Genomic DNA, 15,189 nt, shown 5'->3' on the forward strand with positions numbered 1-15,189 from the left:
AATATTTTGTTAAAAAATTCCTAACTAATTTACTTGATTTTGAGATATCTGTGGTGGACCTTGCCTATTAAGCTCGCTCTACTCAATATGGAACATACTTTTGTTTTTAAAAATTCTTTATATGTATCTGTATCGCGGTCTAAAAAGTTTCAATAGGTCTAAAAAGGAGATAAGTGTCTGTATCGCGGAGTTGCTGTGCATATTTTTTACGCCGAAATTGATTGCGGATTATATTATATCTTACAGATTTGGTCTGACAATGGAGTTAATGCAAAGGGTTAGCAGTTAATTTTGACTGTATATACTTTCGTATATATATTGTCAATGGCACTTAGGTTCAATATGAAAAGTAGGAATACAAGAATATTGAATGTATTAAGGACACTTATAAAACGTATTGTTCGTTTAATTTTGTTACTGTGAACATTAGGCATAGCAGTTGTTTAGTTTAATCTGTCATGTATTTCTTATTATATTATACTCAATTTTCATATATAATACTCAAAGAGCTATCTTTTTGAATTCCAGCGCGAGCTTGAAATCGAGAAATAGCGGCAGCAATTCGAGTGGCAGCAGTGGATATGGAGGGAAGCCGTCTGCGTTGACTAACAGCAGGTACGTAGAACAATATCATTGCGATTTCTTGAAATAATGGGCGTAATCGGATCAGTATTCTTTCCCTATTTGATTCCTTAGATAAAACGACATGTAACTCAGATACAAGATACACTACATATTATCCTTATAGGGCGTTCGATTGTTCTGTAATTATGCAAATCCCAGCAAATATGCTCCAGAAAAATTAGGAAATAAAAATGCGGGTTCTCTTATTACGAAAGGGCCTCATCTGGTGCGCATTCCGCATTATGTGATCATTCGAAATGCAAACCCTAGTATTGATGTTACATAATAGCACGTTTCTCAAAGTTTTTTGTAATATTTCGTAATAGAAAAATAATTTTAGTATTGTTATATAATTTAATACCAATTGCATAAATTAAATCATATTTTTGAATTGAGACGCATTACGTGTCTATTGCATATTACAGTATGTTTATATAACATAGTTTACCAACGACTTGCTCAATTTTTCAATGAAAAAATTCTAATTCTATTAGCCTAATAAGCCTTAGAAATATTATTTATATACTTGCGATTCAAAATATAAGCGAAAAGGAAATCTATTTGTATTGAATGATGGAAAAATAACTAATAGGTGTATTTTGTGAAATTACTTGAATTGTTTATATGTTTGAATTTTCAAGCATGCAACTTATTTAAAATTATTATTTTTTTAGCAAAGTCCTATGGAAGTACCTTTACGTTTGTTTAAATAATTTTTGTTGCAAGAATTGCAGTTAATTTTAATGCTCTTTGAAAAATCATTCAAAATGTTGCAATTTCAATGTATACATATTCTTATCATTTTTGTGGAGATTAGTATTTTTTTGTTTATGTAAAAAACTATGAAGTAGTTGGAGATCTTCTGCGGTAAACAAATTAAAAAAAAACGGTAGCATTTTTCACTACTTTTATCAATTACATATTATATAGTTTTTTTTAACAGTCAATTCTGTGCATTCAAATAGCACTGAATTAAGCTTTTTTATTATGAAAGTTTATGGACAAATTTGAGATAACTAAAAGTATGTTTTTATTAAACTGTGGACCAAATAATAGTTTGTGTTTGTGAAATATATCTGATTTTTTCACGGCATGGGTGTGATATTTCTGGAATATGTATTTGGTGTATTATTTTTTTCAATTTTTTGGTATTTATATGCATGATTTGAAAGACTACATATTTAAATTCAATCGTCTCGTATATTATTTTATTAAATTTTGGATTTGGGTCCAATGATGGCGAAATCGATGCATCTACCCTTAATTTTATTATTTGCGAAATAGTTTCTAGTTTATTACGGAAACCTCAATTACGTACTGCGTAAATCGCAATTCATTCTTGTTTTGAAATATTACTAAAACATTTCTTATGTATACAAGTATAATGCTAGCCTGAACAAAATATCGAATTGGTAAAAATGATTGTTAATTACAATTTTGAGCTAGAAACACAGTTTGTTTTTAAAGATTACATATTGTTTTTTTCTTAAACGATAAAATTAAAATGAGCTTTTTAGATTGAAAATAGAAACCTTTGGCATAGTACTATTATCTAAAAATATTGGAAGGTGATATGTTTGATATAACTAAAATATTGCAATGTGGGATCATTTTACCATCACGTGATTATTGCTATCACATGTTTATGTTTATATGAGAAAAGACAAAGATTGAGAATAGAAACGTGCCACAATGCAAGCACGTTATATAGATACAAGTTACTGTGGATTGTATTAATATAATTTTGCATGATATGCTAATTCTATTTGTTGATGAATCCTTTGAAATTTTAGGATTTGATTTAATTGAATCTGCTGTTATTATTAGTAAAACATGATGAGGAATAAATTTTCTAAGCTACTGCCACTGCTGCTTTTTTATAACATTCTCATCATACTAATTTACTTAAGGCGGTTGTTTGTTTTTTTGTACAAAAAATGCAAGGTATTTGTTTTTGTTTTTCTCGAAATGTATTTATCATAGAGACATGCGGTTTTTTTAAACAAAAATTACAAAATCAGACAGACAGACATAAATAAAAATTTATTCAATATATACAGTGTAAAATACAGTGAATTATATGTGGGTTTGTCTACCCTGGGGGTATTTTACCCAAAAGTTTATGGTTTTACAACATTGTCTATATATTTGTATTTGTATTACAAAATCATAGAATATTACGAAATTTTCTTTTTTTTCGCTGTCATTTCTTAACCAGGGGGCGACAAAGTCGGCCTTGCAAAATTGATCTCTTTTGCGGTGCCACAGATAAATCCGTTGCGCATCGCCTGAAACAAAAAAAAAGAAACTACGTTGAAGAAGAAGTTTGAATCCAGTCCCCCTATCAAAATGAAAGAAAAAAATCGAGAAGGAAAAAAATTGCAGCTATTTAAAAAAAGTGTCAAAAAGGCCTTCTTTTTGGGCGAGAAGCTTCGCAAAAATTTTTTGCGTAATGTTATCAAGTTGTTTGAGGTAGGGGGACTAGGTATTGCAGTGGTGAATAAATTAAAAAGAATGCAAGTCGATCCGACTTATAGTTTTTTTTTTAATTTGTGGCACCGCATTGAAAATAGTCAATTTGAGAAAAAAGTATTTAAAGTTTTTAATATAATGTACTAAATACACCATTTAATTTAATGTACTAAATACACCACGGTGTTCAAGGATGCTGACACATTAAAAAGGTCATGTGCATGAGGTATTATAATGAAAAAGAGAGCAGCTGGCATACAATAGCTTGCGGAGCGATGAAAAAAACGGTTTCAGAGGATCATACATATAGAGATATATATATATATATATATATATATATATATATATATATATATATCTATAACTTCGTCAAAAAATAGATATTGAGATGATTTTTTTTAAATAATTCTAAGGTTTTTAGCTTTCATAATATCAAAAATCTCAAAATCGAAAAAAAAAAAAAAACCGAACAACCCCCTTACGGAGAGGAGTATATGTTTTCGTCAAAAATATTAAATCAATTTTCAAAATCAAAGACTATGCGGAAGATATCAGCTGGAATAGCTTTTGGAAAAAATGGGTCGATTCGTTTCTTCATAATTAATGGTTAAAAAAATGTTTGATGATTTTAATGGAACTTTGCATTATGATAAAGTTGATGGTCATAATGAACATCCAAGAAATCATAGGCCAATATCAAGTTTCATGGTTTAGTTAGAAAAAATAATTAAAGTTTGGAATAATGAATCGCACATTCAGGTATTCACCTTATAATTAATTCAATAATAGTGCATACAGATATCAAAAAAAGAAAATTCATAAATGATCTAAAAATTGAAGCATGATTCTGCAAAGCGTCTCTGAGTCGTATTCGTCAGCAGCAATATCAAAATTGAAGCTATATTTATATTTGGGGTCTGATGCTTCTTGGGAAACAAATCAGTTACACAATACCCATGTATCGACTATATGCACAAGTGATGCATTCTTATCTTCTAGATCCTAGAAAAGTATATTGAAATTTGATTGATAAATAATCTAAAATCGCTAAATCTCAAATCTTATTGATTGAGTCGAATATTTACACATATCGCAAAATTCATGCAACGTGCTATAGTTATTAAAATTTTGGTTTTATTTGTTTTGATTAGGTTTTGAATTATCTAATATTTGTATTTAATTAATTACTGAACAAATTGTGTAAAAACCGTATAAACATTATTTTTTCTAAAATAAACACCCCAAAACTCAACCTATAAAATATTACACCTATTACATTGAATATATTTATTTATATACATATTTTTACAAAAATTAATATTTGAATAATAATATTATAGAACCAGGGACATCATTAAGGCAAGTTGCTGAAACTTTACGTACCGTAATTAAAAACTATAATTTTTTTTGAAAATCTTGAATTTTTTTCAAGCAATTGCGATACGTATCTGATTAAACGAATAAAATTTGTACTTTTTAATAAATCTCTATAAAATATTTGATGTACATACGTCTAATGATCATTTTTGACTTCCAAATAGCATTTTTTCAAAACTTATTTTATTGGATCTCCAAAATCGCTGGACCTGAACAAGTGGAATGTTTTTCAAATCATTCAAATCGCTTTCTCAAAACCTGAATTGTAATTTTTTGCTCTTTTGCGCCGTATCTTTCGAACGGCTGGACTTGTCTTTGCCAAATACTACTCAGCACGTTTCCCAATCAACGTTTTGAATCTTTTAAATTTGTTGATCTCTCGAAATCATAAAAGAAAATTTATATTCGAACACATACATACACACACTTAAACACACACACATACTTATAAAATTACACATAGTTATCCATCATTTTTTAGGGTATTCCAAAATGTTCTGAAAACCTTAAAACCTAAAGATATGTAAAAATTTTCATTTTCGATTTCTTGCTATAACTTACCCTACGGGAAGTTTAAACTGCATGAAAAGCTACTGAATTCAATAATCTATTTCGTATGCTCATAATTATCATCGGCATTAGTGGAAAATTCTAGTTAATTTACTTCGCTAGATTTGTTTTAAAGAGTTTATAATGATATAATTAACCATGGATTAATTAAGATCTATGCTAATGAATGTCTATACCATCGATGGCGTCAAATACCATCGGGTTATATTTGTACTATTATCGTATATCGATAATTATGATTGAATTAATTGTAAAGAATTGTGAGAATTAAACTTAATTAGCAATTTAATGCGCAATAACGTAAACGAAGTTTACGTTACGGTATTTTTTGAATTTGAAATACATCGCGATTTAAAGAAAATTCACAGAGTTTTATAGGGAACGTCAAAATTTCTTTATGCTGCAACTACACAATTGAACAGACTTAACAAAAGTTTTAAAAATTTGGTAAGTTCTTCAAATTACATAAAGTTGTTACAAGTTTTCATCATAATGATTAATCATAAATATTTTGTTCATTATCAAAAATAATTATTGGTCATATTTACATGAATGAATCTATTTTTTTATTGAAATTTTTGATAATATTAAAAAAAATCTATTTTATGTGCTGAAAAAATTGTCGCATTTTACAAAAAAAATAATATTTTATAAATGAACAAATGAACAATGAATTAATATTAATATTTACGAACACCCATTACTCGTGAAGTATTTATAATATTTCTCTGTTATATTGTCATTTACAAAGATCGATCACTTTTAAGAAGATCGTCGAATAATGGAGATAACTCCAGTAGAATTCGCATTACGTAAGAGCTTCGAAATCTATTGTGATAAGTTATTGCAAATTACTAGATGACAACCGTATCACAGATCACAATATAGTAAAAAAGGGAATTTATGTATGCTCCTCCGTATATACATACTTAACTAATATCCGTGACCAGAAGGTATCAGATTTTTAGCGTATACTCTATGAGGTGTAAATTTTAATAGCATATCACTTTAAAAAACAATTGCTCATAATATTTTTTAGACTCGTCTTTAACAGCAATGAAAACCTTACGTCCTATGAGTAAGCTTCGTTAAGCTGAAACTTCTCCTTACGTCGTATTTTTAGATCGTAACTCAATGGTTGATATACCCATATTTGATCATTTTCATGGCTCCCAATTTTTACATTTGTGCATTTATTAACTTTCCGTAAGGTACGTTATTCTAATCCTCCTAAAATCGATAATAAAAATTCTTGTTATTCCTTTGGAAATCGATCAATAACCGTTATTGATCGATAATTTTCAAATATAAAATCTGTCACATATTTGGTTTACTCTATATTTGATTACTAATTCATAGTAACAGAAGTATACTATAAAGAATTTATAAATGTCAAATGTATCAACTTCAATATTTTTTCAAAATGCTGCTTGATAACAATAAATGTTGAATTGTTATTTCTTTATCATTTTATATACTACATTTTGTTAGAAATCGGAAAGGTCGCAATGCACAAACCATTAGTAATTATATCTCTTTTATATTGTCAACTACAAAAATCGAATCTTCATGAAAATTGTCGTATAATGGAGGTAACTCTAGTAGAGATGGAATTACGTAACATCTCTAATATCTATATCATATTACAAATTATTAGATGATAGAAGTTCTGAACATCAACAAATCAAAGTTATAATACGATCAAAATTGAACCATTGATGGATAAACGCAATACATAGTGGATATAACACACATATTATTTAAAAAAAACTCAAAAATACACTCAAAAAACATAAGACTTGATTAATAATTCTTTTTGTGAAAGAAAATACGAACACTTAATTTGAAAAATTAAATTAGAAATAATATATAAACGGCGACCTTTTTAAAAATAATCGAAATTGACTTATAAAACTCATTATATATTTTATTAAACAAATACTTCATAAAATACTCGTATATATGTTATCTATATAAAATTTTCTGTTCTATGAAAGAATTAAATAGTTAATCGACTGCGTGAAATAATTCATGCTTGAAATTTTATTAAGTATTTCGGTCCAACTCTATTATTTGGATTTTAATTCTTTTGAACAATTTTAATCGTTTTGTGAGTTCAAAATTTTTTATAATTCGGAAAAAATCATTTAAAATATTCTAAAACTTGTTTTTAGAAAACTTTTGGAACATTTGAAATCAGGTATATATTTTATTTGTTAGCAAAATAAAAAAAAAATAGTTAAAACCCTTTTGACTATTGTACCATTGGTAACTGCCCAGAATGAGTTCTGGAATGCTTTAGATGATGACACCAAATCCAAAAATTAAGTTACAAAATTTATGTTACAATTTTGACGATTCAAATAATGCTTAACTGCCAAATTTCCTTTTGGACCGCCTTTTTCATGTAACTCCGAAATCGATTTATTTAGGTTTTATAAATTCTTCAGGCCTTCAAACGAATCCAATGTTTTTGGGCTATAAAATAACCAAAAAATAAAAAAAAACGTGAATGGTAGAAATATTTGAAATATAAATTAGTTATAACGAATAATCTTTCACACCATTAATAACTTATCTTAGTGTATTAAATATATTATTATATTGATATTATTTATATAGTAATTTATAAATTAAAGAAAATAGAAGATATGAGCCCTTAATAACAAAAATTGAATATTCTTACTATTGATTTATACATTAAATAATAAAAAAGCATTTTGACATAAAATTGATCACATTAATATTTTTTTCAAATTTTTCCTACAACGATTCATCAAAATGTGTTATTACGCAATCACAGTCTTCTTGTAGGAAAATCGTTATCTATTAGCATTGTTAGAAGTTTGCGTCGTAACAGATATGCATCAGATTTGTATAGATATTTCCATCAATAAATAATAAGTATATTCAAGCATATGCGAATGTTGAAATTCTATTGAAATTTATAAATGAAATTTTATTGAACTTTTTGCAGTTTAAGCAAATTTTATTACGCGCAAAGCATATTTTATGAGATATTATCAATTGCGTTATTTAATTTTAATTGGCATATTTTATTATTTTGTGATATTTACCTATTATTCTTAGATGATTTTATTATGTAAAAATAAATATTATTTCATATATTGCAAAATCTGTAAGTTTGTGCATGCGTCTCAGTAATTACTATAGTTTTCGACCATATGTCACATATTGAAAATGTTTGATTCAAATGTGATATTTGAATTTTCTCAAAAAATAATTTATTTTAGGGCATATTACTCCATACTTGCATTTGCAAGCATTTTTATAATTACTACTTTTCTAGGCATATATAATTTTTGGATGTTTGTTAAGACTAAAACGTTTTATCAAAATTGTAAAAAAAAAACTTCGACCATTAATTACGAAGAAATCACCAGGCTTTCTTTCCGAGTTACATTGAAGGGCTTTTAAGATTTAGACATCTCTTTGGTATCAACCCGTTTTAAGATAAGGTCGAGAAAATGTCAAATTTTGGTTCACATATATACATATTTTGAAATGTCGCATACACACACATATATACACATATATATCACATATATACATATTTTGAAATGTCGTAGGGTAGGACGGGGCACAAAGGTCCCATTTGACTTTGAGCAATTATGTTCTGAAAACCAAACCAATGATATCATGACAAATAACACATATCAAACAAACAATTATTTGACTATGTTTAGTATAACTCCCAGTTAATTCATCATTGTAGTATTTGTTTGCTGTTTTACCAAAATTTGTTACATGGTCCCCTCTACCACACAGGCGGGATAAAATGAGACAGCCACATTTTTAATTTTAAAGGGATTTTACAAAAAAATAACTTTATTATTCAACCAATGCAAAATATAAATTTCATGAGTACTTTTTTTAACAAAATAATACTATGTATAAACTATATCGTGCTAAGAGCAAATTGCTGGAACTTCCCGTACCGTAAGGAAATGTTTGAGAAATATTAAATGTTTTCAAATAGATTTAGTACATTTGGCAGTACATTTAGCTCTGTATCTTCTAAATGGCTGGACCTGCCTTTGCCAAAATTAATAATCACTTTTTTACTTGTTAAACTTTACGCCGAAGATACTGGCGGTAGACCTTTTTACCCGCGAACCTATAAACCCCGCTTTACCCTATCAAACAAACTTTAAAACTAATTGTATGTTACATTTTGCTTTAAGACTAGTAACAAAAGCTTCCGAATTGTGTTTCATCAAATAGCTTAATTTGACGATGAATCAAATTTTGTATCAAACAATTTAGAATGACTTGAGACGTTGAAAAACATAAAATTAACAAGATTTTACATATGTTGTTACGCGGACTTTAGTTTTAGAAGTGAGAAAAGTGAGTCCGATCCAAATCCGCTATACAGGATAGCAACCGTCCGGTTTAACTGCTGGAACTTCCCGTACTTTAATGAAATATTCGATGAATATTAAATGTTGTCAAATGGATTATTATGAACAATGTAATTTTTTTATTCTTATTTTGTAAAAATTAAATAAACTTAATTAATCGGATTTAAAATGAAGAACAGTATCAAATATTTATAATTATATGTATAATATAAACCAAATTGAAAAGTTAAAACTATTTATTTGAAGTATATGAGTGATGTTTAGAACTTTAGCTATAATTGGAATTAAAATCCGAATTACTTTTCGATATTCAAAAAAAAATTTTAATTGAAAAACTTGAAATAAAAAGAATTTATCTCCCCAAAAGCAACCGTTTTGTCAACACAAGCAGAAAGTTTTCTAAATCATTCAAATCGGAAGCTTAGTTCTCTCAAAAACTACCTTCCTTTGCCAAAATCTAATCACCACTTTTCCGCATCATTAGGGATCGAATGTTTTTCCGATCATTTAAATCGATTGATCCTTTTTGCTCCATGCTCCATACCTCAAAAGTCACTAAACATATCTTCGTCAAAAACTAATCAGCACGTCTCCTCATCAATAGGAAACGAATGCTCTTTGAACCATTCAAATCGGTTACCCTGCCTTACCTTACGGGAAGTTAAAAATACGTCCGAACATGCCGGCCACCTTGAAAAGCTACAGCTTTTAAAAATTTTAGAATTGATCTAGCGATTCACCCTCTCATGTTATATAAGATAGCTTCTTTTGCATCTAGAATAAAGAAATTCAGAGGAACAAAAAAGTTTTTCTAGAATGATGATAGATTTTTTTTCAAATGTGACGAATAAAATAAAAACTTCACCTAGCCTAGTCTCCCGTCAAGTTCTAGAAGAAAGGGTGTGTCTGTCTATTAGCTTGTTGTTTTCCGCCTGTATTAGATGGATTTGTGAAGCTTCTCAGGTCTGGCGTGCTTCACAAAACGTGGTATCCCTCCTGACCGCGCACCCCCGACCAAAACGTGTCGGGTCACGTGTACGGACACGTGAACCTCTGATGAGCGTAATAAAAACAACAGTCGCATAGTGACAACGACGCAGTTCAAGGACGAATTTTACGCGAATCCTTGACGTGAAAGAAGAATTACCTACTATTACTTTATATCGAAATGATGAAGGATTATATAATGAGATTGAAAAAACAAAAATCTTCAAAGATCATGAGTTAAGAGATCATAAAATGAATTATAAACTTATAAGCGGTTCTCACCTTAAAGTAAACTTTACATCGTAGTTCATAATATTGTGATAAGAGATTTGACAATTTTCTATCCGGTTCGTTATTAAAAAAAAAAAAACATCAAATTTTCTTCATTGATTAAATAATTACACAGACCTATGTTTTTTATGTATTTTTTACTGCTAAACACGAATCTAAGATCAAAATAAGAGGTCAAAAAGCAGAAAAATTATGAAAAAAAAAACAAATTTATCGATCTTGAATTTTTTGCATGATTATTAAAATTTCCATAATTTCTATCCATTCCTGGGCTTTTAATCCTTAAATCTCAGTTCGGTATTTTTGCAACTTCCAGCACTAATTTGCAAACATTTTTTGAGGTAACTGCAAACATGTTCTGCAAATTATCTAGGAGCTATTGGGGGTAAATATGTTTGCAAATTACTGCTGAAAGCTGCAGAAAGATACTTATCTGATATGTAAAAAGCCTAGAAAAAAATCCATTGCCAGGTCATTTAGAGATTAAAGGACCTGCTAACGAAAGAAATTATAAAATTTTAAGTATTATGACAATAAAATTTTAGATTCTTGTTCAGTGGTGAAAAATAGATTAGAAAACATATGTCGCATACTCAATCCAGTCAACTTTTTTGTGAACATGTGTAATTATTTAGTTAATTAATGGAGAAAATTTAATATTTCAACTTTTTTAACAACTACAACATATTCTGATCAAATTTTTGCAAAGTTTAATTTATATGTGATGCTAGGATGATCAAAACCATTGTATGCATTATATATTACTTTTGAAAATTCATCCACTGTTACGTCACAAAGACCTTCTGACGTTTGACTTTAAATTCACCAATCATACAGAAAAGTTAGACTTACCCAAATTTAATTAAAATTAAAAAATGATCATGTTGTCGATCATTTGATAATTTAATTATTCTTCAAACAATAGCTTTCAAGTTTTCAAGAAACTAATATTGTTAGATAATAATTAATTTTAAAGCTTAAACTCAATATTATCAAATTCATTTTCCCTATAATCATTTCAGAACAATATAGTAAATATATAGATATGGTATAATTTCAATATAATAGTAGATTTAATACAAAATTAAGCGCCACTTAAATAATTAATAATATACTAAATGAAAGTATTAAGTAATATAGGTGATAAATTCTTTCTAACATTGAAGTGCATTAATTTTCTTTCAATTTTATGTTTAATTGGTTGATTTGCCGTCCTGGTATCAAGTCAGGACTCTTCTTAATATAAAGCAATATAAACAGAATTTTGCTCTTATTTTTTACAACAGAAAAAGTAAATATTTAATATTTAATAAATTATCTGATTTATATTGAGAAAATATTTAGCTTTTGGTAGTATTAGTATTGCTGGTAAAAGCTCTTGAAAGATATGCGTATTAGCTATCTTTGGCTCGTATATTAAAGACGTCATTAGGTGATTTGTCAAGGGTCCAAATTTCGAGTTTTGGATGTAACTTTTTATTTTTCAAAATGATACCAAATGGATATAGCTCGCATTAACGTTTCGCAATTAAATGCAATATTTCATAAATTGAGCCGCAATTTTTTTAACAGAATGTTTTGGATAAACAATATGGTAACAAGAATTTTGATGTAATATATATTCGATAACTTATTTGATACTTATTTGCTGAGAATATTTTTTACATAACAGTTTTATGCAACATTTGAAACATTGTGTTACATATTTCATGTGATCCTGAGCAAACGCGAGTTTGTTGTACACTGACCCACATCAAAGCACGTGTTTTTATACAATGCTAGTAATTGGTTTTCCACATCATAATATTTACGTAGAAAACGTTAATGCGTTAACTCAATTTCGATTACACAACGATAATCGCGTAACTAAACCTACTAGAAACGAATTCCGAGTTATTTAACTAATTAAATTGCGATATTTAATTAATAACAAGCAGTATGGAAACGTTTTAATTGAGACGCCTACGTTTCGAGTCTAATATACTGGTTTTATGCGAAGTTAGAGTTCAATAGCTGTTTAAAGTACTGTATTACCTATGGCATTTCAAATAATTAAATTTGGATCAAGTATTACTGAATAATTGCAAGCTGTCCTTGATCCTTGTAAAACGTAAAGTATAGTTTAGAGAGAGAGAGAGAGAGAGTCATTAACGTAAAAACTGACTTCAGAATAATTTTTCTTAGATAATTTACAATTTATTAAAAAAAAATAATTTCTAATTAGCGACGGATAATTAATGTTGACGAAAATCCATATATTCATCTGTAAAAGTTACCGAAATTCCATAATTATTGTACTTCTTTCAATATTAGTTTTAATAATAAAATTTATGAACAAGGATTTACTATATCATTTACTATACTATAGGGAAAATATTGACAGAAAGTTATATATAGACAAAATGACACAATGCCTTTTTTAAAAATTGTCTAGTTTTAGTAACTGTATAACATGAAAAAATCTTAATCACAATCCTGTCAGACGTTGAACGTCATTGCCACAGTCTTGTCGTAGTAATTGATACGAGTTCAGCAAATTCAAAAGTTTATTGTGGAAGTGGTTTTGTCAAGTTTTTTGGTGACCAATTCATTATTGTTATTTGTAATTATTTCTATGAAAATCTATGAACGCCAAGTACCAGTGATTTTTATCAATTTTATCATAATTATGGAGCTTTCGATGAAATTTTGATTATTTATTAATATTTTATCACTTCATATAATGGACAAAATGACGACGTACTATTTTGAAAGAACTACATAGTAGTGCTTTCAAAGCACAATAAAAGAGAAATAATTCCTGTTAAAGATTATAGTTTTAACTTCAACTCTAATTACTTCTAAAAACAGACTAAAAGATCCACCAGTGAAAAGAGGAGACTTGCATTTATTGCAAAGGTCTTATGTATGATTTGTTTTTTGTGCGATCATGTTTCATGTGCTGATGCCCTAAAGAGAACCAAACGATTTATTTGTGAACTGCTTTCTTAAAAATTAAAAAAACTAAAAAAAACACCGTGTCATTTTATCCCTACTTCCCCTACTGACAAATTTTTTAGCTGAAAACGTATTTCAATTATTTTTCCTTAGTTTGTCATTTAGTCGGGTAAGAACAAAATGAAGTAAGACCATACCGCAATTTAAAATAACAAAAGTAGATCAAATTTTGCAACTGTGAAATAATTTGGCATTGTATATTATGTTTCCTACCATTTGAGGAACGTTTTCCATGCATCTAATTTTTTTTTTCTAAATCATTGAAGAACACATAAAAATTGATGTTATTACTAAAACCTTTAAGTATATTATATTTATCTATTTATTTTCAATAAGACATAATTTATCAAAATACAATTATTAAGATGTTCAACACAAAGGCAGAGTTTATTTAGATTTACATTGATTAAAAAAAATCATTGAATAAAAAAATTAGTTAATGACTATATTTTATATAAATTATGCAAATATTCGTGATTTTAGTAATTCAGAATAACATTTACATCTGATACTATATTTATAACATCTTATGTCCAAGTCAGATTTCACACTTGATTAATACACGTGATATTTGCAGATCATACAAGTGCAATAAATTAGAATTATTGTCGTTATACATTACATCATAATTAACTAAACTTAAATAAACTTTGTGTGCTTTTCATGTGTTGCCATACTAATTCCCATAACATTGAATCACGATTAATTAGAGAATAAATAGATTACTAAATTTATTAACAATACTTACTTTTCCACTTTGATTGAATATTGGAAACGTATTATTTTAAAATTTCCATTGAAATACATTGAAATCGATTGGTTATTTGTAGCCTTGTGGTAAGCGCCTTACTGGTAACCATGAAAGCCTAATATAAAACATTTTGAGTGTCGAATAATGCATTTTTTGTTTATTATCATTGCAGTAACAATGCCCCTATTCAACAAACAAAACATGTCAAAGATAAAAATCATAAAAAGAAAAAGCTGACTCCTATTTCTCAAACCGAAGTCACTGAAATAAAACCCCCAAAGACTGCAGTAACCGATAAGTCAATCGCAGATAACGAAAATGCTCCGGATATTTCGATAATCGTACCAAATTCAGGTGATATACTAATCGTATTTCAGATTATCGTATAGAGAATTTTGTTTTGATGGTTACCTTTGCTTACAGTTGCACAGCAGAGTACAACAATTGAAACCCAAGTTGTCACAATCCCAGAAAATGCCCCGTTGCTTATGAGCGTAGATAATAAATTTAGTTCTACAGTTCCTGATGTCGAAAAACAACCAATTGGTGAGAATTTACGATATGTAACATTTTATTAAATAATCATTAGTAGAATTTCTGATTTCCATTTTAGCTTCCAGTACGCTTTTGGAGAAGATTGCTGAAACGCCGGGAGAAGATACTACATCCCAAACTCCACCAAATATAAATGAAGATGTACGAATTGTGGACTATGCATTTATATAACTTTTTTTA

At 28.3% G+C, this 15,189-nt stretch overlaps 1 protein-coding gene across 1 annotated transcript; it reads left to right on the plus strand.

Annotated features, from left to right (window-relative positions):
- Window positions 1–259: 259 nt before the first annotated feature.
- On the plus strand, window positions 260–15,180 carry LOC113367344 (period circadian protein-like). Its single transcript, XM_026608955.1, has 5 exons — window positions 260–264; window positions 529–615; window positions 14,627–14,808; window positions 14,878–15,000; window positions 15,068–15,180. Exons 1-5 carry the CDS (start codon window positions 260–262, stop codon window positions 15,178–15,180), a joined length of 510 nt encoding a protein of 169 aa, XP_026464740.1.
- Window positions 15,181–15,189: the final 9 nt, after the last annotated feature.

Source organism: Ctenocephalides felis, unplaced genomic scaffold, assembly GCF_003426905.1.
Source record: "Ctenocephalides felis isolate EL2017-DRISC unplaced genomic scaffold, ASM342690v1 CF-g0.4_SCAFFOLD_01170, whole genome shotgun sequence".
NCBI lineage: Eukaryota > Metazoa > Arthropoda > Insecta > Siphonaptera > Pulicidae > Ctenocephalides > Ctenocephalides felis.